The sequence below is a fragment of the Anguilla anguilla genome, chromosome 6, assembly GCF_013347855.1.
Source record: "Anguilla anguilla isolate fAngAng1 chromosome 6, fAngAng1.pri, whole genome shotgun sequence".
NCBI lineage: Eukaryota > Metazoa > Chordata > Actinopteri > Anguilliformes > Anguillidae > Anguilla > Anguilla anguilla.
This window is the reverse complement of record NC_049206.1, coordinates 37,632,403-37,658,058: the sequence shown is the minus strand read 5'-3', so window position 1 is coordinate 37,658,058 and position 25,656 is coordinate 37,632,403. Positions and strand designations below refer to the sequence as shown.

Here is a 25,656-nt window from a genome sequence, read left to right as displayed (position 1 = left end):
GAGGATGAAAAGTGTAATTTGTCAGAATCCTCGCTAGATGGCAGTAGCAACTAAGGTTGCCAAGTGAGGTGACTTGCGCTTGTGTACTCAGCTCTTTGATACAGCGCAAGCTTTGACTCAGTTCACTTCAGTAGCAATAGCTGTTCCAATTTGGAAATATTTTATTATAGATAGATGCTGTATTGTTATTAAAATATGCTGTTTTTAGATATAATTAAAGGTGAAAGACCTGGTTTAAATATTATTTAGTTTACAACTCTTTAATTTTTGAAATATATTTCACATATTTTTCTATTGTTCAGTGTTGTAACACTATAGGCCTACGCATATTAATATGTTGAAGAGGCTTCAACTTAAAGGTTGTTAATGAACCAGGTTGTTCATAAACCATGAATTCGAAAATGAGGTCAACCCTTGTGGACATTACGTTTCTGATCTATTAAGGTAATTTCAGTATCATTAGGTACCGAGTATTGAATCAGTATCGCTTCAGTATCGAGTATCGTGATACTAAACCTGGTATCGGTATCAAAGTCAAACTTTTGGTATTGTGACAACACTAGTGTGACGCTTTTTTTAGTTGCGGCATGGAAGCGCTGCAGCTGTACATACACGCTCGGCCATCTAAGTGTTACGACATGCCATCTAAGTGTTACGACATAGTAAAGGCCTTTACGGGAAGCGGCCAGGACACATCCATGGCGACGCAACTAAGTCATCCGCCAGCGTCTCTTAGCACACAATTGGCCATAAGTCATGGATTTTTTATACAATCATCATGATATTCAGTAGATATGTTGGGTGAAGGTGTATGATCATGAGGACAGAGCCATTTTAAAATCGCTCCATAGGGGGCGCGATGGCGCCAATGCTTGGACCCCTCCCAACGCCGCTTGCGGCTTTAATTCTTATTTTTCCTGCGGCCTATCCCACTAACAACATGTCTCCCCATTGGACATTTTACCAACATCAGCCAAATCCTCACCCTCAGGACCCAATCAAAAACTTGCATACACACGCAAAATACCCATACCTTTTTACTCTGAAACATTTCCAGTTTGAACAGCTCATCTGCCTGTGGCCTAGTGGGTAAGGTTACAGTCTTGGGAACATGGGGTCTTCGGTTCAAGCCCAGCTAGGGTCACGTTTCTTTAACCTGCTTTTACCCTCACTAATAATTGTCTACTACTTCTCAATTATTGCTTTTGCACCATATCTACCCGCCGTTCACCGAACGTATACACTGCATTATGACGTACCATCTGCACGTTCAGTTATTAACCGGCTACAATATTGCAAAGCCATATGGATTCAACGGGAGCTCTTCTGTGCTTACTGGCCTGTGTTCTTCTTTAAAACCACGGACAGGTTTTCTAATGATATTTCACGCATTGCATAGCTATATCATGGTGCTGCGCTAACAAAGTCACAGACTGGTAAACCTCCGGTTGAAGGATTGAATCCCGCCTCGCCCTCAGGCAAATAATTTCCTCTTTTACACTAACGTTTTCTTACGCTTTTATATTTTCTTTACCAAAACTCACTCACGGCCACCCATATGCATTTCATGACGGCAAATGTATTCCTTTTATTAAAAAGTTACACCAGTTCACAGCTGTGCCATGTCTACTAACTATATTTCTTCACTTGGCTACCATACAAAACCTTCTTATCAGCAAACGCCACGTTTCTACATTCATGTTACCTCGCCCTGTTCTCTATCTAGCCACATACAAACAATTACTACGTATGTACGTTCTGCAACTCCCCATTAAAACATTACATTTAAAATCATGACTCACTCATAAGTATAACTACTAGTACTGAACATGAGAAAAGCACATCCGTGCAATATATTTCACACGTTACTTAACCCTCCACTTTAACAGCTAATACTTTATAGCGACTGTTATATATACTGTTCCATAAGGAAACTAAGCTTGCTCATGGTCACTTCATTTACTTCGCACTATAGTCTATGATCATGTCAACCTTCACCTACATGCCCATTCTGCTAAAATCATATTGTTTCAACTACGCAATTTCATAATTTCATGAAATAACAGACAATGGAGCAGGACAGCTGGGTACACAAGTTGCGACCTAGGGAGCTCTAATTCTAGGGGCTTGCTGATTCTTTTCTCAATCAAGGCTCGTTGGGTGGCCGTCAAATCTGTGAGTACATACACTGGCCATATTTCACCTGCATTTCTGTTGCATTTACACTTACGCCACCGCACCCTTTGTCACAGCCACTGTTTTACATATATAGCAAACCGAAACTGCTAAACAGTACACGCTCATCAGACTGTACAAATTCACACAAGGATAGCCATAATCCACAACCGTTTCTTACAGGGTCACTTCGCATTTCTCACTCTCATAATAAAACGCTTTGCAAAAAGAAATGATATCCCATAAAAAACACGTTTTCAACGTACAAAAATGCCAAGTTACTCACACATACAAGACCAGTCCAGGCCTGCCATTAAAAGTATTGATATCAAAATGACGCCACGTTACGGTACTACAAAGAATATAGGCTATCTTGCCTCACTGAAATCAAATAAGATGTATTCCAAAGCAATGCTACCCAATACCCAATATTTCCTCAATTCTTTCAAGTCACAAAGGGTGCGGTGGCGTAAGTGTAAATGCAACAGAAACGCAGGTGAAATATGGCCAGTGTATGTACTCACGGATTTGACGGCCATACAACGAGCCTTGATTGAGAAAAGAATCAGCAAGCCCCTAGAATTAGAGCTCCCTAGGTCGCAACTTGTGTACCCTGCTGTCCTGCTCCGTTGTCTGTTATTTCGTGGAGATGCACTTTTAGTGTTTGTAAGGTTTATAAGGCATTTTGATAGGCTTATCTGCAGGTAGGAATCCTCTTTGCTGTTTTGCTAAGCTTGAACCGGAAAAGTTGATAGTGGAGAATAGGAGCAGACTCATATGTCCCAGCAGGCTTTGCATATGAGAAAATAACAACCGTGTGAGAGCAATTATTCTGAAATTATGAAATTGCGTAGTTGAAACAATATGTTTTTAGCAGAATGGGCATGTAGGTGAAGGTTGACAGGATTACAGACTATAGTGCGAAGTATATGAAGTGACAATGAGCGAGCTTAGTTTCATTATGGAACGGTATATATAACAGTCGCTATAAAGCACTAGCCGTTAAAGTGGAGGGTTAAGTAACGTGTGAAATCTATTGCACGGATGCGCTTTTCTCATGTTCAGTACTAGTAGTTATACTTATGAGTAAGTCATGATTTTAAATGTAATGTTTCAATGGGGAGTTGCAGAACGTACATATGTAGTAATTGTTTGTATGTGGCTAGATAGAGAACAGGGCGAGGTAACATGAATGTAGAAACGTGGCGTTTGCTGATAAGAAGGTTTTGTATGGTAGCCAAGTGAAGAAATATAGTTAGTAGACATGGCACAGCTGTGAACTGGTGTAACTTTTTAATAAAAGGAATACATTTGCCGTCATGAAATGCATATGGGTGGCCGTGAGTGAGTTTTGGTGAAGCAAATATAAAAGCGTAAGAAACGTTAGTGTAAAAGAGGAAATTATTTGCCTGAGGGCGAGGCGGGATTCATTCCTTCAACCGGAGGTTTACCAGTCTGTGACTTTGTTAGTGCAGCACCATGACATAGCTATGCAATGCGTGAAATATCATTAGAAAACCTGTCCGTGGTTTTAAAGAAGAACACAGGCCAGTAAGCACAGAAGAGCTCCCGTTGAATCCATATGGCTTTGCAATATTGCAGCCGGTTAATAACTGAATGTGCAGACGGTACGTCATAATGCTGTGTATACGTTCGGTGAACGGCGGGTAGATATGGTGCAAAAGCAATAATTGAGAACTAGTTGACAATTATTAGTGAGGGTAAAAGCAGGTTAAAGAAACATGACCCTAGCTGGGCTTGAACCGAAGACCCCATGTTCCCAAGACCGTAACTTTACCCCCCGCGCGGGAGCCGTGGATAGTTAAGCTTAACTTTTACCGTTCATTCTCAACGGTAGTTCTTAACGCTGTTTTCGGCCGCACGTTGATTTTGCGGCGCTGTTCCGTCCCGGATGCAGGAACGACATTTTCGTCTCTGCCCTTAACTTTCCCCATTCATTCTCAACGGTAGTTCTTAACGTTGCGGGTGTAATATAGTTTTGGCCACACGCTGCTGTGGCGCTGTTCCGTCCTGAATGAATGAATGACGCCGTATAAACAAATAAATTAAAATATTAAATACACGCGAGTCGTTTTGCGGTTATTTTGTGGTACCTACGCTTCGGTAAGTCTTAATAATTTTATTACAAACAGGTTCCTGTTTTATATTGATGTAATCGAGGTATTCTGCCATTATTTCAGCTAAAAGATCAGTAGTTTCATTTTTCCTATATGACTTCATTATTGGTTTTCACGTCCCGTTTGTTGGCTTGTCCGTACATAATAACACTTCTAAGTGAGAATATTGCAGGTAAATGGGACATGTGTATATGTGCACGTTTGTGTCTCAATACATCAGCTATTATTAACATGGCCCTCCAATCATATTAGGGTTTAGTTTACAATATGTTTAATTTCCCCCTCACTAAATTATTGCTGGTATCATCATCATTATTGGTATTGCCCCCTTTACATGTGCCTTGTGTAACACGTCACGGTCTAGACATACATTTTTTATTATTGTTATTACTTATTACACTATTGCTGTCAAGGCAATAAGTAATGCCATCTCTAATTGTTCATTATCAGTACTGTCATTCAGCCATCTTAACAAACTCTTTCCTATCTATGTGTTTCTATACTTACCATTATTATTATTATTATTATTATTATTATTAGTCACTTTAACCATTCAATATAGAACAGGACACAGTACAAATATTGCTGCCTCCACCTTCAGACAATACAGAATTTGTGTAATGCAATTACACAATATGCAATTGCATTGTGTAATGCAATTGCATATTAACTACCCCTCCCACCCTATCCCCTGGATTGACAGCACACAAAAAAGGGAGATCAGTGGAAAATCATTATAATAACAATAATAATTTTCATGTTGAGAATTTGATAATACTGGGTGATAGAGCTACACAAGGTTGTGTATCAAAATGGCAAAACATAAGGTCAAGGGCATAAAGAACCTACCATTTATACAGCATCATGATGTACAGTTCCCATGAAAATATATAAACCCTCCCCAAATTTTACTGTCCAGGTCTCTGTTTTCGAGTTAATGTTATTTCATTATAGCGAGAATTCTTTGGTCATCAACTGTATAGGTCCACCTTGGCCTACCAGGCCCTTTATGATTACTGAGCTCACCAGTGCTCTCGTTCTTAATGATGTTCCAAGCGGTTGACTTTGGTAAGCTTAAGATTTGGCCTATGTCTCTGACTGTTTTTTCATATATCCCAGCCTCATAATGGCTTCCTTCCATTGGCATACCTTATAATTGTACTGAAGAAGCAATTGAACACACCTGACTAATCAGAAACACATGTGAAACCATTTGTCCTGAACATTATGGCACCCTGAAAATATGTACGTACATCCCCAATTCTAAAAAAGTCAGGACGGTAAATGAAATGCAAATAAAGCAGAAAGCAGTAATTTTTAAATTTGCTTTGACTTGAAAAATATTGCCCAAATTTAATAAGCGTTATTAAAAGAAATGGTTACACAGTGGTAAACACTCGACTGTCCCAACTTTTTTGGAGCGTGTTGCAGTCAACAGATTTGAATGAGTGTATATTTTCAAAAAACAATTAAATTCACAAGGTAAAATGTGAAATAATGTGCTGTTGTAGTGTTTTAAATATAGTACAGGGTAAATAAAATGTACAATATTTAACATTATCACTCCTTTTTGTTTTTATTAGCATTTTCCATACTGTCTCGGCTTTTTTGGAATTGGGGTTGTATGTATGTAGAGAGAGTGCTATAATTTCTACAGGGTGAAATCAAAATGTATTAAAATAACCTTTCATAAGACCTGAGAGCTGATAGCTGCACTTTAACCACATGTGAATTGTTTGATTACAAATCTAAAATTATGAAGTACAGAACCAAGTAAAGAAAATACGGCTTTGTCCCTAACGTTATGGAGCTCACTGTATATAAAAATATAATTTCTGCTTCAGAAGTGGCCCATGAAGTACTTGGCAAAAGCAGACCAATGCCAGTATTTCTCTTAACACCCAAGCTCCGAGGAGCTTCAGGAGACCCAGCAGCCGCGGAAGCATGTGACTGCAGGGAGTCCGACTGCATGTGTACCAGTTGTCACCTTGCAGCCTTGGTAAATCCACCTGCTCCAGTCCCAGCCCCAATCCCATTTCATGCTTGTGCATATCAACCCTGCTAATACTGTTATGAACGAAAATACAAATATAGCTTTACATTTATACTTGGCTGTTGTTGTGTTTATGTGTTTATTAAGAATTGTAATATGTAATGTTGTAATCCTATTTGTACTGTTGCAATAATTGATCTGATGTAAATACTTTGATAACTTTATATGTATTGATTTGGCAGAAAAGATTTCCTGATCCTCTCCATAATAAAATGGAGAGGATCAGGAGGTGAGGTGGAGAACAAATATCATGTTAATATCAAACCTAAAAAAGAAGAAGTGATATCTGAGACACTTCTGTGAAAAACAAATCAATTATAAACGATTATTTATTTGCCCACAGGTGGATTCGAACCTTTGTTCTTATGTAAGCTCGTTACACCTATACACGGCTGGCCACTGCTGGCCACAGGCAGATGAGTTGTTCAAACTGGAAATGTTTCAGAGTAAAAAGGTATGGGTATTTTGCGTGTGTATGCGAGTTTTTGATTGGGTCGTGAGGGTGAGGATTTGGCTGATGTTGGTAAAATGTCCAATGGGGAGACATGTTGTTAGTGGGATAGGCGGCAGGAAAAATAAGAATGAGAAGAAGAAGAAGAAGAAGAAGAAGGAGAAAACGCAAAATCCCCTTAGGTTGGGGCTTTATTGTGTGGACATGTGAAGTTGTTTATGAAATCTGTCTGTTGAAATGGGGTCAGAATGTACAGAATTTAATGTTTTTAAGGGCTGAGTGTCTGTGGCTGTTGTGGTTATTTCTGTGGGGAACCCTGAAAAGTGCCAAAATCTCAGTGCTGTATAGGTATGGGGCATGCCCCCGCCAAGGCGTAACTTGGCGGGATGGCATACCTGCCATCCCAATCTTGTTAGGATTTTTTAAATCTCCATATATCTACAAGGTCTGTACTATACATAAAATTTTCCACGTTAATGTTAGATTGGGTATGGTGTTTGTTAGGCCTTCTATCAATTGAATCATTGAGAGTGAAATTAAAATCTCCTCCTAATAATATTTTCATATTTGTGAATTTTCCAATTATGTATTTAATTTTGTTATTAAGAATCTTACTGTTATATCCATACACATTTCCTAGAAGATACAATTCATCTTTTATAGAAATTACCAGAAGAATATAATAACCATTCTCATCTGATGATACATACAAAATGTCACCACTGAATTTATGTTTTAAAGTTAACACTCCAGCTGAGTGATTAGAACCATGTGAAAGCCAGATCTCTTCACCCCATTGAGTTTTCCAAAAATTAGAATCATTTGACCCTGAGTGAGACTCCTGAATAAAACAAAAATCGGCATCAAAACTTTTAACATATAAAAAAATTGCCTTTCTTTTGATGTTGTCTCTTAATCCCCGAGCATTAAAAGAAATGAGTTTTAACATGAAATGATGTTAGTTAGTTTCCTGAAAAAGTGAAATGCAACAGCTCTTAAGGCCAGCACTCCTGACATTTGAATTTTCGAAGCTTGTTATTTTTTGTCAGGATAAGCTTTTCTGTTTATATAAACATAGTCTCTTAACTTCAATTTGTTTGTTCTGAAATTGCACTATCGTATGCTGGACAAATATATAAACCCTCTTTTCTTTTCTTTTTTTCCTCTCACCGGCTCAATGTAAATTGGCTATTTGGTAGATTATTGCAAATTAACGTTTCCAAAAGAATGGAGTCACTTTAAACCGTTTGAAAATTGGACTATGTTACTTAGAGGTAGGACACAAAAAATATATATGTTGTGTGTTGCAAAGTCCACTCATATTCTAAGTGCAGTCTGTTCATGTGTTCCTTTTGCTTACTACTGGCCAGTTTGAGCACAATTTACATGTATCAAATGAGATACAATAACACTTTGTAATAGATATTAAATCCTCAAGTTAACAACTTAACATTATAGCTAAGTTTGCATTATGGTGTTGGTGGGAGAATCTCCTTTCTTTTTTTCTCCACTTTCAGCAATGAATGCCCTCGCTCTAATGAAGTAGGCAACCTTGCCTTCCTTTCTGGTTCTTTCCACCTGTGGCCAGAGCAGATTGCGCCTCGCCCTGTCCTCCGGAGAAAAATCTTCTTTAAAACGTAACTTCTTCTCCCGCAGATACATTGAATTCTTTGCAGCTTTCCACACGCTGTCACGGTAATGCAGCATGGTAAACTGGATTATAACAGCCCTCGTACGGCCTTCTTGAAGTAGACGACCCAAATGGTGGACACTTTCGATTACATCGGGTAGTTTATCTCTGCAACCTGGTGCCGTTTCTTGGCAGATCTTGATAACTTTGTCTCGAATGTTTTCTCCGTTTTCCTCTTCCAGCCCTTGCAATCTCAGATCCCAGCGTCTTTTATATCTTGACAATTCCGTCACCTTATTTTCCAGGTCTAAGATTTTTTGGTCTGTTTTGTTCATTCTGATGACAGTATCCGCCATTTTTTCTTTAACGTCTTTCAGCTCTGCATGGATAAATTCGACAGATTTCTTTAAATTCTCAATGCATGTGTGGTGTGGGGATGGCTGGTTTAAGCAGCCACACCTGCCCTGGGTCAAGCTAATTAGTCCTGGCCAATTGGATAAGTGGTTAAGAATTAGATAATTGGCCAGGCTAATTGGACCCGGGAACAGGAGTGGCTGCACCTGTGCGTAGTGAGGTAATCAGTGCGCACAGGTTAAATCTGCCATCCCCACTCACAGAAGGGAGCCTCTCTGTCATGACAGTGTTTTAGATCTTCTCACTTTGGCTGTAACATCTTGCCAAACCCTTGTAAATAAATCTGGACTGCTGGAACATCATCTCCCTGTGTCTCTATGCTGGAGGGCCCCTAGGAAAGCCACTTTAGTGGCCTGTGGCAGGCATGTTTGCCACAGCATGCTTGTAGACCATCCGCTCTCTCATTTATTGCTACTGTGAGTGTGGTAATAATGTTTGTTGCAATATCGTCGTCGTCGTCAAACTTTTCTGCTTTTACCTTGGTTTTTTGTTGGGGACTCCATTGTGGAGGCGTCAGACTTGCGTTTGTTGGTGATATGAGTCATGGGTTTATTTAGATTTCCTCAAAGATAGTATAATTCTTTATGTAGTTCGCTTGAAAGTACTTTTAAATAGTTTATAGTTATTTCCCTGCTAAGAGTCTTTGTTTAAATCTTTACAAGCTAATATCTTTAGAATACGTTTCAGGAACACTCTCTTTTACTGCTGTCTACGCCGCCATTTTACCGCCTCCCCTACAGAGACTTTTGCCACTGCTTTTACGCTTCCGGTATGGAGAGATTTTATTTTGTTTCAATTCGACAGTTTAAGAAAGATTGATAAAGGAGAAAGAAAGGGAGGACTAAAAAGGAGGATGTCCCATTATTTCCGTGGGTAAAAAAATTCTCAGCATTAATGACACTCAAACTTGAAATATTTTATGTAAAAGCTTGCATCAATAGTATACATTCTTTTTAAAACATTGTTTTCCTTAATTACAATTATGTGCACAATACATTAAACTATTTTGAGCTGAGACATTCATTGGTTTGTACCTTTTTTCACTCACCTCCCACCAGATCTCAGGGTCCACCCACCTCCCAAATCCCAATTTAATCCCTGTATATGTGTATATATATATATATATATATATATATATATATATATATATATATATATATTTACTGTCATTGTTTTATTATATCAGCGTGTTTTCGGGATTCCATCGTCAAACCTTGTGGTAAGCAACCATTTACTTTGGCAGTGCGCCAGCGTCAAGCAACTATGTAAACGTGTGATTTTTTTTTGTCAAATGTGTCCATGGTTTTAAGGAAGAAAACAGGTTAGTAAGCACAGCTGAGCTCCGATCGTATCCATATGGCCTGGCGATATTGTAGGTTAAGTAAATGTGTAGATGGTGTGTTATAGTGCAGTCTAGCCGTTTGGTGAACGGTGGGTAGATGTGGTGCAAAAGCAAGAGTTGAGAAATAAAAGACAATTATTAGTGAGCAAATAAGCATGTATAAGAAATTCAGTTCAGGTGGGGCTTGAACTTGTGGCTGAACGATCTCTAGACCGTGACATTGCCACAAAGTGTCTAGCTGTAGACACTGGCAATTTTCTTGGGTAAAAATATATATCCATTTTATGTGTGTATGTGACATTTTGATTGGCTGGTGTTATTAAAAGATTGGCTGGTGTATGTAAAATGACCAAAGGGGAGACATATTCTTTGTGGGCTAGGAGACAGGAAAAAGAAGAAGCAGAGGAAAGAAAAATCCCCTTAGTTTGGGGCTTTATTGTGTGGACATGTGAATTTGTTAATTCTGTCTGTTGAAATGGGGTGAAAGAGTCTCTCAATGCAAAACTGCAATGTTCTTAATGCACACCTTGAGTTAATTGTGTCAGACACTAGTGTTCATTGGGCAGGACTGTAGTGCTTAGCATGTTGGACTGTAGTGTTCAGTATGCAAATCTTTGGTATTGACTACACAGACCTGCAGTGTTCCGCTCAAATAAATAATGTAAGATTACATGATTTCAGCTTGGATTTCTTAAATGGTACAATGTGCAAACACACATGTACACACATACTGCATACAAAAACACAAACACACACACATGCACACTTATGAAGGAGGATGAGCTGGAAGTGAGTGTATGTACTGTAGCTACGCAATCAAAGAAAATGACTCAGTATTGTCAGGGAAAAATGCATTTTGCTCAGGAATATATATGCATTTTTATTCTAATCTAATAATCTTTCCAACACTGAGCATGCAGACATGTCACAATTGGTAAACGGAGAAGGAATAATGAACAAGTTTTCACAGGCACAGTATTATAAGCACAGGGTGTATACAAATGAGTGTAATACTATATAGTTAGATATATAGATCTGCACATTAACCTCGGTGTTAAAAAGGGCAATGGCTGTTGGCTGTTGGGACTGATATGGTTTAATGGGCTTTGAGGTCAGAGAGATGTTAGCAGTGGAAGCACCGTCACCAGTGCCACAGGGGACTCTCACAGCAGAGGGTGAGTGCACTTCATAAAGGGTTTCTGAGACATATCTCCATTTATAGGAAGTAGTTATTGCCTTCTTTTTTCCTCTTTTCACTCAACAGTGCAGTAAATATGTATTATGAGAGACCTTCAGAAGAAAAGCAACATATAAAACGTAATTTTTTGAAGACAACACCTCCATGTGTTTATTCATTTTTAAACAATATGCATGTGCATGTGTTCAGAAAAACACCTCGATAAACACTCCATGAATTGTAGAACAGTAAGGATAAATAATCGAAATGTGTCCGTTTTAATAATCCTCACAAAAGTATAATCAGTCATAATTAATCATTCTCATAAATTAAGTAAATCATGATAATGAATTTTAATATTAAACATTAAAACAATAACCAATGATATAACCTGTGTAAGTTCTTTGAGGTGGTAGGCTCAAGCATTTATCCAAAAAATAATCAGGTTTAAAAATAATGGTTTAATAAAATATAATTTATTAAACAAACAACAAACAATCATACTAAAATCATTAAAGGCTAAATAGAAAATGAAATAAAAGCGGAATTAGACTGTTTTCCATGTGTCTAGTCATGTGTGTGTTCACCAGCACATATGGGGCAGGGAACAAAAGCTCCTCTGTTGGAGTGAACTTATGAATCGGTTTTTGACATGTGCTGCTAAAAGCTGGTCTGGAATTCAGGGGAATGGCATGGATAGACCAAGCTAATGTTAGTAACAGTATATACGTTATAACTAATTAACAAGAGAGGAAATATAATCTACACACAACATTACATGCAATCAATTACACAATCCCTTAAAAGCAAAGAACAAACATAAATGTCTAAGCTAGTTTATGCCTCGATGTTTGTCAGTCTTACTGCTTGAGTGCAGATGGTTCTACATGGTGCAGGCTTGTCCAAGGAAACTCTTGACTTAGCCACCTGCTTTGAATCGGTTGCGTTGTAGAAAAGCTGGTCCACGTTTTAGTTCTCTTTGTCCAGGAGCTGTAAGTTACTTTTGCTTTCTGTGGCAGAAAAGTACATGGACTACACACGTTCAATTTGTTGGTATGTTGCAGAACGATAGCTAGTGTAAAGTTGGTAAACAAATTGATCCCTTGATGGATCAGTTTCCTTAGCTTACTTGCACTTCAGCTAAAACGTTTACCTTGAGTTGGTTGGAATGCTGGTTGTGGCTATAACCTGAGAGATCCAGTGCGTCTCTCCGTGTGTTCCTTTACAGGCAGGCCTTAGCTTTCTTTAGGTCTGTGTCCTTAGAGATTGCATTGTGCATGTCTCTTCTGTGGTGCAGCAAAGAGCATAAGGGGATGAGGAGAGACAGGAACGCACATTTTACAGGCAGTGATAGGAAGTACCCAGTCCATGTGATCAGTGTCTGCGATCCTGTGAACATGACGTGACGTCATTGCACCAAAATGGCACCCAGTCCTTACACTGTATATTTGTGTCTTACTGATTCATGAAATCTTTTGGTAGAATATGTGAGTACATACAAATAGGCCCTGTTTACCTGTAAACTTGCAACTTTAGAAGTAAAATATTGAAGCATAAAAAGCCCTCTGGGGTTGTGGTTTTAGTGGTTTTCTGATGTGACAGGCAACATGCATTGTTGCCATTGTTTGAAGCTTTCCATGTTGCTGCTGCTAAACTGCATGTATTGAGCCTTGGGCATTTTGTTCCTTGTTATTCTGAAGTGCTCACATTTTAGCTACCATGCCACTTCAAACTATGCAGCGTCTCTCTCCAATTCCACTGCATCACTGCACATAAGGAAGGAAAGACCGATGTCACCTTCCCTCTGATTTGGAGTGGAATGTGGCTATCCACCAATGAGATTCATATGGCACTGACCACATAGCATTAGAAGACTTGACTCAAAGACCCCATTCCACAGTGCACCCATTGACAGCCTTTTCCGCAAATTTATAATTTCTCTTGATTTGCTCAGTATTAAAGGTGTCATTATAGCTCAGGGTCTTTGTTCATAATTCAGAGCAAGCACCCCCCCCCAATCAATACGCTACTGTTTCTACTTAATGATTATGCCCTTGGCTTGGAAAGGTAGACTGACGATAATTCAGTGACCATCTGTGTATTGCAAATTACCCAGAGTGCTGAGGGTGCAGGGAGGCCATGCCATGCTGCAGTTGCTAATGAAAGGCTTCTTAGGAGGAGAAGGTGGAAGAAAAAGGGGAAAAATGTCAGCAGACACGTTTTCATCTTGGCTTTCAGGTGAGCTCCCAGGAGCACCACTGTTATTGTAATAAATATTCATTGCTGTTCAAGATCACATCTCAATCAACTCAATGTCCTCAAGCACCATCAAAAAGTGCCCACTAGTCCATTTCATTGCTGTCATCTATTTTGTCTCTTAATATCACCCTATGATCTCACATACGTTTTCAAGAAATATTTTTAAAAGGACAGATGGCATACACACCACCACACACTGCATTTTTTATTAGAGGGTGCCTTTCTGAATATTCATATTACAATGAATAGTAGGATAATGAACAACTGCAATGTTTTAGTTTTTATGTAGAAATATATTTCAGGTTTTGGCAAAAAAGGAATAAGTACAGGGGTTAAAATAAACAGTACAAAACAATCTGATCTGTTTCAGAAAGCAGAATGTATATTTCAGGAGATGTTTTTATTTGCCACAGACCATAGTGAGAGCTTCAGTTATGTCATTGCCTACATTTACAAGAAAACAAACCGATTAAATAATATAATAAAAAATGTGTTTTCCACATGCATATTTTACAATGTGTCATATGACAATCTTTCCCCTTCCTCTTAAAAATGGGAGACCATGGCCGGCGGTGGCTATGGGCAGGGTTGGGCTCAGCCCACCCAAACATGCGTCTTGCCCACCCAATTAAAAGTTGAGAAAAAATTTTTTTTGTTCAGCCAATGGAAAAATAACACAGAGAATACCAGTACCGTTTCTAATGTCTGAAACAGCTAGTTTCTCTGATGCAGTGTACTGCCGGTTGATTTAATTGGCGGTATTAATGTGACGAGAAGCGCTTTGTCATTTGAATGCATAACATGCAATTGCTCGCGCCCACACCCGCCAGCACATTCTCCCCGCAACCCCCCCCACCACCATCGACAGTATCCAACAGCAAGCCCCCCACCACCGGTCAACCACGCTGGGTGACACCAACTCTGGTGACGCCACTGCGCCCAAGTTGCCCACCTATTATTTCAACCAGCCCACCCTAATATAGCAGCCTAAAACTGGCCCTGTGGGAGACAGTGATTTTACTACTCTTCTCTTTCAGATTTTCCAAGAATAAAGTACACCATTATATTTCAGCATGCCTTAAAGCAATGTTCTGAATTTATTTTGCTTTTATGTGAATTTTGTTAAGCTTTCTGGTGTACATATTAAATTTAGAGCACTACTATTGTTATGGTAAAAACGGAAAGAAAGTGTTCAATATTAAGAGGTGAACTATGACACAGGGGTGAGTGGTTTTTGAAAGAAACTAGATTTCTAATAGGAGTAATATATTTTGTAAATTTGTTGAACACAAATAATATCAAAGATAAACAGCCAGTAAACAAAAAGGGGAAGACGTGGCAAATTACAGGCCACTTTAATGAACACCGTGAATAATGATGGAAGTCAGCCCTTGAATAGCCCTTCACTGTGGTTCAGTCAGCTCTCTGCAACCACACTGTCAACCACTCCATTACTAAATAAAATATCAAGGAAATAAGAACCAGTCTAATTTAATGAAGATTTTCAGGATAAATTCTTAGAAAGTCATCCGCCAGGAATGATTATTTTTTTGTAGAAATTCAGGCAGTATTTACTTTAACTCTTTGTATCTCCCTTGACAAAAAGGTGGCCACACTGGTGTAAAACACAATATTTTTCATTCCACCAATTACATTTCACAAGTAGGATGTGTTTTTCCCCCCAGAATTCCATGATTCCTGTGACATCACACATGACGTCAGCAGTAAGAATGAGTTGAGAGAGATATTTTTCATGATGGTCTGACATTTCTTGGGTAAAGCATGAAGAGCAGACCATGGCATGTTGGAAATTAAGCAGGGCAAAAATATTGGAGAGAACCTGTCCTTTTTCCCAGAATGATCTGAAGATACAGAGTGTTGGGTTCCAGTGGAGCCGGTCCTACAATGAACCAGATGGAACAATGAATTAATTATTTTAAACTTCTACCCTATATGCACTTAATAGAGAACTTCAGCATTTGACTAACTGTGATGAATTATCAGCAAGATCAAATTATCTGCAAGCCCAAACAAGCCATGGGAATGGATTAAAAACAGTGGATGCACAGTAATGATGCAATCTAATAAGAAAAAAAAAATCCCTCTAGTACAGCCCAACCTCAACCACAAAGCCCCAGTGCTATTAAAGTCTGATAGCAGATAATACTGAAGTTATTTTTTGAGCTGCTTTTTTCAAGCATGCAATTTAATAACTTTTGGATAGTAGTCTTTAAGGTTCTGATAAATCAGATGGGCAATAAGATTAGCAGTGTCTGAGTGTGTGTGTGCATGTGTGTTTCTGTGTATGCAGACATGCGGGTATGTACTGTATGTGTGGCTGTGTGTTTGCGTATGTGTGGGTGATTGAGATGGTCCAGTCCATAAGGCTGTAGATAAACACATCATGTAACGGTTGATCACTCTGTCCCCCTACAAGCTGAAAAATAACTAATGTGATGATGCAATGCATGTAAAACAATTAATGACAAAACATATTCAAATAAACTTGGGCGTTGCCGTTTTGCAGATCATTGCGAAATCATCTTAACAATGCACAACAACCTTAGAAACAGAGACAGAGAAAGAGCCAGATACTGTACAGAGACAATGAAACATTTCTCCACCATTTCCCCATGAAAATTGTTCAGGTCTCCATCCCCCAGACTGAGGAACTGACTCCTTGCCAACTCAGGTTTTCTAGTACTCAACTGGACAAAACATATTTAGCACCTACTCTGATGTGTATGTTTAAAAAAGAAACTATTGTTACAAAGGACCTCTAGGCTGATATTTAAACAGTGAAACCACTTTTTTCTCCTTTTTTTTGTTCCCCTTGATGAGTGTGAAAATGAGAATCCTTAATATTAGGGTTTAGGTAAATAAAGTTAAAGTTAAAATCTCATGGCTTTTTTATTTCCAAATAAAACATCAGTTCTATATTTACATTTTGTGCAAAAACATTTTAAAGTTTCAAGGACTTTACATTGTAAGTTAATTTCAAGGCACATACATAAAACAACAACAGTAATTTGTAAGAGAACAAAAAGTAAACTTTGGTTCCCAAGTAGCCTCATGTACATCAATGTTAACTCAATCCAAGTGCAAATGGGAAAGTTGCAGAGTTGTCTACAGTAAAACATTTTTTTAAATGTATTATTATTATTATTATTATTATTTTTATTATTTATATTTATATTTTCTTTATATGCTTTGCAGTTGGATTGAATAGATCCTCAAGTCATTCTGAACTGATTGTATGAATAAAGTATGCGCAAATGCTGCCATAGTAAGAGCAATAATAACTTAGTGAGTATTTACTCAGTGTCATAACTTACAAAAACAACCTGATTACTTGTAGATGCATTGAGAAATTATGACAAGAATAATGGTGCAATCCCTTCGTGCTTATTTCAGACCTCCACTAGGCATCATCTTAGGTTATGTATGCCAGGAATACTAAAAATCGGAAACTGCTGATAACCACTGATTACAGTGCAGTAATGTGCATTAGCACTGCAATGTGAGTATTCTAGACGAGTTATGGAGAAATAAAAAGCAACATAAAAAGCAGAATGTCATAGTTAAATTCCCTCTACATTCGCCTCACCTCAATGACTATTATTTTTAACCTTATTAATTGAGACACTTTTCAAAATGGCAGGCATTCTATACATTGTGTGTGATGTGATCTTAGCATGTGCTTCCCATATTGTGATTATTTTACTATTTCCATCTTATCAAAAGATCAATTGATTTAAGTCTCAGATTGACTGTAGGAACATGAGTGATGTTATTAAAATGGGGTAAGGGTAAGGCAAAATCAACCAAGTTATCATACTGGCAGTTGTGGTACAGCGCTAGCTTTTTGTCAAGAATAAACACCAGAAGCAAGGCTTTAGACTTTGTGAACTGAAGTCCTTGTTTCCTTAAGCACTCTCTGAAGATTTAATGAGCTGCTTTATAGTATAAATGTCTGTGGATGCCTGCCTTTGAGAAAGGAAGCATTATGCTCTGACAAGGCTCAGAAAACCAGAGTGCAGTTCTTATAACATTTCATAAACATTTTTTCATCTGTAATTAATAAGAACCAGAAAAAAAGACTTTGGTAACCACAGAGTAAGATGCTGCCAGATGTATTTGTTTGAACCAGATGATAACTTTGCTTTTGAGCAAATGTATCATAGTGAGGTTTAAACCAGCATAGGTTTCTGGCTGACCAAATGGGCAAATGCAAAAGGAAGTCAAATGTATGGTTATTGGATTAATTTCACCTTCATCTCTTTTAGCTGGTCAGGCAAACTACAGGTGAAAAATCCAGTCTTTTTGTAATTCTCCATTTTTGGATGTTGGATTATAGAGGGGGAATTCTTTGAATAGACCAGGTAAAATGAAGTTGTTGTCAAATCCAACTTAGTCCAAGTAAAAGTATGTAATAAATACATTATGGGTGGAAAATTGCATTTCAAACTGTAAGCCATTTCAGGAACCATGTGCAATACTGAACATATTTTAATTTTACCTTTGAAGAGATGGGAAAGCAGTTAAATATAAAAACTCATTCACCTTTTTTTTAAGATCAGAACCCTCGGTAATTTGCACAGATCAATGGTGTACTTTTATCACCTCTATCGACATTTTGGCATCACCAGATGTCACTGGCTCCAGAGATGCTAAATTCATGCTTAGCCAGCTTGAAATCAGAAAACCAATGAAGAAGTCTAATGATCCATGCTGACTGCCATTAATAATTCAGGGATATTATTACTATTTTCCCTGTGATTGACTGGTGAAAGACAAAGAGGTACTAAATTCCCAAATGCCACCCACCACAGAAAACAATTGTTCCTTCATATTTTTCAATTATTGATAAACATATATGTGCATTTTAGAGGATATGTATCAAGTAGAATTGTGTACAATTCATTTTAAAAAGAGGCTGGAATGTGATGATTGATGCTGTGAAGAACACAATAATCTAATTGAATGCTATAAACAAAGTGCTTGCGTAACAAAGTGTTTGTCTGTAGCAGTGAGGTGTCAAAATTGCTGATAGTTTAAACCAAAAAGAAAAGTTAATGGATGCAGTGTTTTCCAAGAATACATGAAGAACAGGTCTTCTGTATAGAATGAATACACCTGCCCCTGGTGGTCAGGAGTTTCTGCACAAGCAAACATAAGTGTTTCCCAGAGGTGGAAAATCCAGGGGTCAGAAAGTAAAAGTCCGTCCATGTATTTCATCCACCCATAAACTCTGCCAGCTGATTTCACTAATTACCTCCTGGCTGAACAATTGTGCTAATTAGCAGATCTAGGTGACTGGAACAAAATACTGGGGACTTTTATCTTCTGAACCTGGATTTTCCACCTTTGGTGATTCTATGCATTACTAACTTAATTCACAGGATCGTTTTCATTATTCCCTTTCCCCAGTCAAACTCACTGTGTACTGAAATTAATTCAGTTTCCTTGTGATTTGCACAAAAACCTTCCTGCATGGCTGGTTAGCCTCTTTTCAAGGTCCTGCATCAAAACCCCCACTTTTCTTTCGTAGTCAAATCAGATGCTTTTACACTCAGTGACAACTGTGTTATCTTAACCACTGTTCTGTGAAGGGGTTAATGTGTTTCTGTGCAAAAGGCATATTTTGCATCTGTGGTTAGCAAAGACTCCAGACCTTATAACACTCCAAAGTAAAAACTGAACAGCATCTGCAAGAAGTAGCTCCACAGCTTTGATTGTATAAACTCATCTGTTCAGTGCTTGAGTAACACCACTCCAAAAAACCAACAAATTAAGAAACATTTTGCATGTTTACTAAGGAATAGAAAAAAGATAGATTCCACATAGTTGTCCACGGTATAAATGACATTGTAGACAGGTCTTCGAAATATATAGTACAGAAAAGTGAAGTGTATTCTTATTACAAAGATTCTACAGTGAACTGAAAGCCATCATGTGTGACAGCAGTCAGCATTTGGAACATTGCTTTTGCAGTGTGCTATGCTGCTGTTACTAAGGTGACAGTCCCCAAAGCCCAGCCCCCCATTCGGGGTGTAAATAGGCTGTATCCGGAAGTCTCCCTTCAGGAGCTGTTCGTTATTAAGGGAGACAATCTGAAAGCTAGTTTCAGTCATTTCCAGGATAGAGTTGTCCTTCTTTGTCCCTGCTTCGCAGTAGTCATCTTTCCTCCGTCCCCGGTTGTACTTCCACTTGGATGAGGACGGCCCTCTCTTGTGCATGTGCCAGCAGAACATGCTTAGCAGGACCACCAGGACTACCACAATTGCACCCCCGATCAGGCCAGCCAGCAAGATCTGAGAGCCGGCATTCTGTTGTGTGGCCTGCTCTGGCCCACCGGCCTTGTTGCTGGGCCTGTAAGGAGAGGATTTAGTGGTGGCCTCTGAGCAGATGGTATCGTCTCCTGGACGGTAGCTATTGAAGCTGTCCAGGATGTAGACACAAATGCGGTAAGTGGACTTAGGCTCCAGTTTTACCAGGTCCAACCGCCGACGGTCCCCCCCAACAGTTTGCTCCTGCAGTTTGTCACCTACCAGACTCTGTCCCATCTTGGCCCAGGAGACCTTGTATGCAGTAACAGGAAAGCCAGAGCTCCAAATCACCTGGATACAGGTGTCGTTCACCACGTGGAATGATATCTGCAGAGGATCTATATGTGGGGGGCGGGGTGGCAGGAGGGCAGGACCACCCTGGTCACAATCTGTCGTGGGTATGGGGAGCAAAGGGGGTGGGGTTGCAGGAGAGAACATGGGTGAAGGAGGCAGGGTGACAGTGGCAGGTGCAAGGGATGTGGGCAGAGGGGTAAACCATGGTAAAGAGGGGGTGCCAGTGCTCTCTGGGCACTGAACTGCATCCAGATTGAGCTCTCGTACTGCCATGCCCCGTGCCTGTTCGGGGCTCTGGCACATGAACCCCCGGACGTTAATCATTGGCGGCAGGCTCTTTAGCCACATGATCACCCACCTGATCCCACAGTCACAACGCCACAGGTTGTTGCGGACAGTCAACTGCTTCAGGTTTACCAGGCCATTGAAGACCCCCTTCGTCAGAGACTGTAGCTGGTTGTTGGAGATATCCAGCTTCAGGAGCTGGTTGAGGTGGGAAAAGGTTGACACAGGAATTTCCACCAACTGATTTTCCTGCAGGCTGAGCCGCAGCAGGAAGTTGCCTGGTGGCAGGGGTGGAGGCACCGTCAGGGAGTTCCTGGCCATGGACAGCTCCCGGAGGTTGACCAGGTCCCGGAAGGTGTAGGGGGGGATGCCATGATCCGTCAAGAGGTTTCCATCCAGCAGGAGGCGCTCTAGCTTGGACACGTTCCTGAAGGCTTCCTCTGCAATCATGGCAATGCGGTTCTCATCCAGCCGCAACTCTTTCAGGCCCTCAGGCAGGCCAATAGGGATACTGCTCAGATGGTTCTTAGAAAGGAAGAGCATCTTCAGGCTGACTGCCTCCCGGAAGGCACCCTCCTCCACCCCCACAGTGGAGATGGAGTTGTCATCCAGGTGTAGCTGCTCCAGCCGGGAGAGCTGGGCCAGCGCTGCCCGGGAGACCGTCTGGATGTTATTTTCCTGCAGGTGGAGGACCCGAACGTTCTTTGGCAGGTTCAGGGGGAACTCATCTAGCTGGTTGCCGTACAGGTAGACCGTCTCCACAGAGGCCACATTGTGCAGCTCCAGGGGGAAACCGGCATTGTTGATCTGGTTGTTGTGGAGGAAGAGGGTCTTGTATCCTTCCTGTATTCCCAGAGGCACAGATGTCAGACTGCGCTCGTTGCAGTAGATGAAGATTTTGTCACAGCGGCACTCCTTTGGGCAGGCCAAGGCCAGATGAAGCTGCAAAAACTGCAGGCTGATCAAAAGCGTTATCCAAGATCCCAGGAAAGAAGGCCCACAGTTCGTAATCCACAGTCTCCCCTGTAACTCCATAGTGCAAGCTGAATTGTGGCTCCAGGAACTCAGTCAGTCATGACAGCAACAATACCAATATGAAAAAATCTAACTGAATAAAATCCACTGTGAAAAAAAGACATGAAAAACAAAGAATGTTCTTTTAAGACCTTAGGTCAGCACTAGCATTTGCGGTAAGTGCACTCTGTTGAGAAAGTCTTGGGGTAATCCTGTGGCAATTACTCATCCCAGGCAGAGGAGCTGAGGTCTACTTAAGTGGCAAGGCCCTGCAGCCCGGTTTGGTCCATGCCGGGATATCTGATGATAGCAAAGCTCATTGCATTTCTCTTCCAGCCCAGCGAGGGCCAATTTAACAGAGGCAACAACAGGCTAGGAGGAGAGGGCCACAGTTCACTCGTCACACGCAGGCAGGCCTGGCCAGGTACAGGCTCCCCCCAAGCTGATGTCCAGAGACCTATTACAGCAAAACATAATTCAGAACAAGAGGGTTTTACATGGCTCCTGCATTTATCAGGAAATCACACATATGGACACAATCAATAGACATGCACACACTTACACACACACACATGTGCACACACACACACACACACATATATATATATACATACATACATACATACTTACATGCTCCACATATACATATATTAACGCATGCATTTGTGCACACACACTCATGCATAAATGACCTGCACCTTCACACACACACACACACACACACACAAAGACACATACGCACGCCCACACACACTTCTAACTTATCTACAGGATGTTAGTCTTGAAGTTTCAAATGATCTAATATGAAATTCCAAATTGGCAGACTTCTCTTGGAGAGGAGAGAAAGCCCTATAATGGAGACATTCATAACATCCTCTCAGTCAACAGACAGTAGTCTCTCCCAAATCCACATGCTTACATTTATTTTTAGTGCATTTCTCTTCAGTAGCCATTTCCTTGATCCACTGAATCTGATTAAATCTATGTACGGGATATGTAATTCAAAGAAGCCAAATTAGTAATCATATCTTGAACACATCCATTCAATAATCTCCAGAAAGATGTAATCTACTTAATTTTTAGAAATGAATAATGCATATTGCTTGCATAAACTTATATTTATTATTTAAATTATGTATTAATTTATTGATAATAATCTGAAGCAACACAGATTTTGCTGCAGGATTATCTGTAATGGTGTGCCTACACTACAACTATGCCACTGTCATAATTTTTCTACAGGGTTTAAAACAAGCTTCCTGAGCTGGGATCACACCACAGGCCCAGGACAGAGAAAAAGGAAGGGTGATAAATGACTTCAAAAGAGGCCACTAACATGTCACAAGGTATTTTGATTAAAATGTCTCACCTTGCAAGTATTACACTTTGTGCTACTGTTACATACTACTTATATAAACAAATCATACATGTCTATTGTCACTCACTTTCTATGCACAAATGTGTGTGTGTGTGTGTGTGCCCTTACCCTTCTACCAGAATGCAATGGATATTACCTCACAGATATAGAAATGATAACGAAATAGGAGTGGGGGATAGGGCTCTTTTGAAAAATCTCGGAGTGACAAATACAAGCCATATAGTGAAAATGGGCTGGAAAATAACTAAAATAATTTAGCCAGACCCCCAACAATACATGATCGATATGGGCCTTTTCCCAGGGGAAAGGTTTAGATTGTGCACAAGGTCGCAAGATGACAGCCAAAATGAGATTCTGCTTTTTAGTTGTATTGCCCTTTGTATTTTCAGTTAAGATTAAAAGGTTGTAAAAGATGGCAACACTTCCAACTTCCCCATTTAGGTCGGTAAGGATTAAGCCTTCAAGAGGCATAATAATATGAATTAAACCTTAAATATACAGTTTTCATGTTTAAAAAAAAAAAGTAGCCTATGTAAAAACTGCATACTATTAAAAATAATTTTATCAACAGAATATGGACAAAAACAATGATAACAGGAAGCAGACAGGTATATTAGCTGGCGTGCTACTTTGTTAAACAGAGCAAAGTAAATGAAATAAAAAGCTTTATAATTCAAAGCAAACGTATGCAAACCGTTGTTATTCATCTTGCCAATATACGTCAAACAATATCGGCCATCTCACGCGTTTGTAATTAAAATATAGATTAGATTAGGCTACTAATACTAATAAAACCGTGAATGCATATAATTAAACAATCATGTGTTGTAAACTTTTGGGAAATCAGACCTTCAGAATAATTGGAATATATCTGGTTTAAATGGAAAGAACACATAGCAAAGACGTAAAGATAGTGAATCATCTGAGTAGGCTGCTGCTGGGGTCGGTTTTATTCATTGAGTATTACCAACAAAAAAAAACATTAATAAACCAATGCTGTTGAATGAGTCATACAATTCATGACAAAAAATTATCTTGGAGTTTTGTCCCCTGATAGGAGAAAATGTCTTACTTATAAACTACAATTAGCATGAACGTATATTCAGAGTTACTAAATTTCGAAATATTTTCTCAGTTCTGACGGTAGCAAAGGACGTGCTGATATGCCTACGGCGATTGGCGGATTAAGTGTGGATTTCAGCGGTACGAACGCGATCAAAATCAAAGATTATAATTTCAGAAATGGCAGTCGGGCAAAAGATCAGGGAAACTCCAAAAACGGCACAGCTAAAGAGGTTCATCACAATGAATTGCTACAAAGGTGGGTTGTTGCTAAGTGGTTCTTAAACCTGCATCAAAACTGGAAGCACTCAAAGCGCGGAGTCGCGGCATTAAGGAGGGAAGGCCAAAGTATCACTTTGGGGCTCACTTTGTGAAAATAAATAAATACAAACATAACTAAATTTCATATTCATTAATAAAGATACATTTCAAATAAACTGCTGTTGCCGGTCCCGTAATTATATAATTTTAAGAGAAAGCACAGATGCATTGTATTGTCAACATAAATTGACTACCGCATATTTTGAGGAAAAGTATATATATATATATATATATATATATATATATATATATATATATATATATATGTCAAGCTATAAACTCTAAATTGCTAAAACAAATACTTAAATAGCCTACTTTATTTTTGTACTTAACACTTATTTTTACTGGCTCACAATTTCGACATATCTACATTAATAATAATAATATGTATTATTGTTATTATTACACTCGTTAATATTATCGAAATATGTTTCTGTACCTTTTCGGGAGAGGCTTTAACCGCTTCCATGGCATATCCTTTCATCATGTTCAACACTTTTTCTTTCCCTTCGGTTCCTCATGCGAACAGGCTATGTTCCAGAACCCACTGCTCCAGGTGCGTTCTGTTATGAGCGGACGGATCGGTTCCGTAATCCCCGCGGCCGGCTGCTCTCCCAGGCAACATGCTTGTTCCGTCCGGGGGAGGGGAGCGCTCTGTTCACAGTTCTCAGCCGGGCGCTGCCGCCTCTGTCCCTCGCCGTCCGCACTCCGCTCCCTTCAGAGAGATTGAAGGTTTACATTAGGTAGCGCACTGGAAGAGACTCATCGCTCCCACTTCTTCCTGGTGTGTCCCCCGAAACAGTGAACGCGCACTTCCGAGACCGCGCTGCACTTCCACAGACATAACGGCTGTTCCTGAATGTTTACTACTAACATAAGACTTCGCTTCTCCCCTTGAAACCTCAGGGAGCTGTTTACAGAAATAAAGTCGAGTAATAACGATCTCGATCTCTCTCTCTCTCTCTCTCTCTCTCTCTCTCTCTCTCTCTCTCTCTCTCTCTCAGTCTCGGAATGAAGAATGCGTTTCTATTGGAGAACAGAAGCAGTGCAGTATTAAACGACCAAGTGTCACGGTTTCACCCCTCACTCAACCCGTTAGGCTACTTCTGCATATTTTGGGAAGGCTGTTTTATGAAATATGTTGGCCATCTGAGGATTTTACCTAGCCTGATATCAGACAGAATTGGACAGGATTCAAAGGTCTGGACCCAGGCAAGATTTTACCTAATATTCCGCGTTATCAGAATCATACATAACTTTTAACGAACTAAACTTAATTCAGAAAGCCTGCATCTGAATACTATGGTAATGTCAGCGTCATGAGGAGTTTCAAC

General features: G+C 39.6%; 1 protein-coding gene across 1 annotated transcript; it reads right to left on the bottom strand.

The window, feature by feature from the left end:
* Positions 1-16,530: 16,530 nt before the first annotated feature.
* LOC118229156 (leucine-rich repeat transmembrane protein FLRT2-like) lies at positions 16,531-25,304 on the bottom strand. The gene is made up of 2 exons (XM_035420867.1): positions 24,762-25,304; positions 16,531-22,018 (listed from the first exon to the last, which is right to left on the bottom strand). Exon 2 carries the CDS (start codon positions 21,580-21,582, stop codon positions 19,591-19,593), a length of 1,992 nt encoding a protein of 663 aa, XP_035276758.1. The 5' UTR covers positions 21,583-22,018; positions 24,762-25,304; the 3' UTR covers positions 16,531-19,590.
* Between the last annotated feature and the right edge of the window lie 352 nt (positions 25,305-25,656).

Excerpts from the sequence above, each read along its gene's own strand:
- LOC118229156 (XM_035420867.1), bottom strand. The coding sequence starts at position 21,582 with ATGGAGTTACAGGGGAGACTGTGGATTACGAACTGTGGGCCTTCTTTC.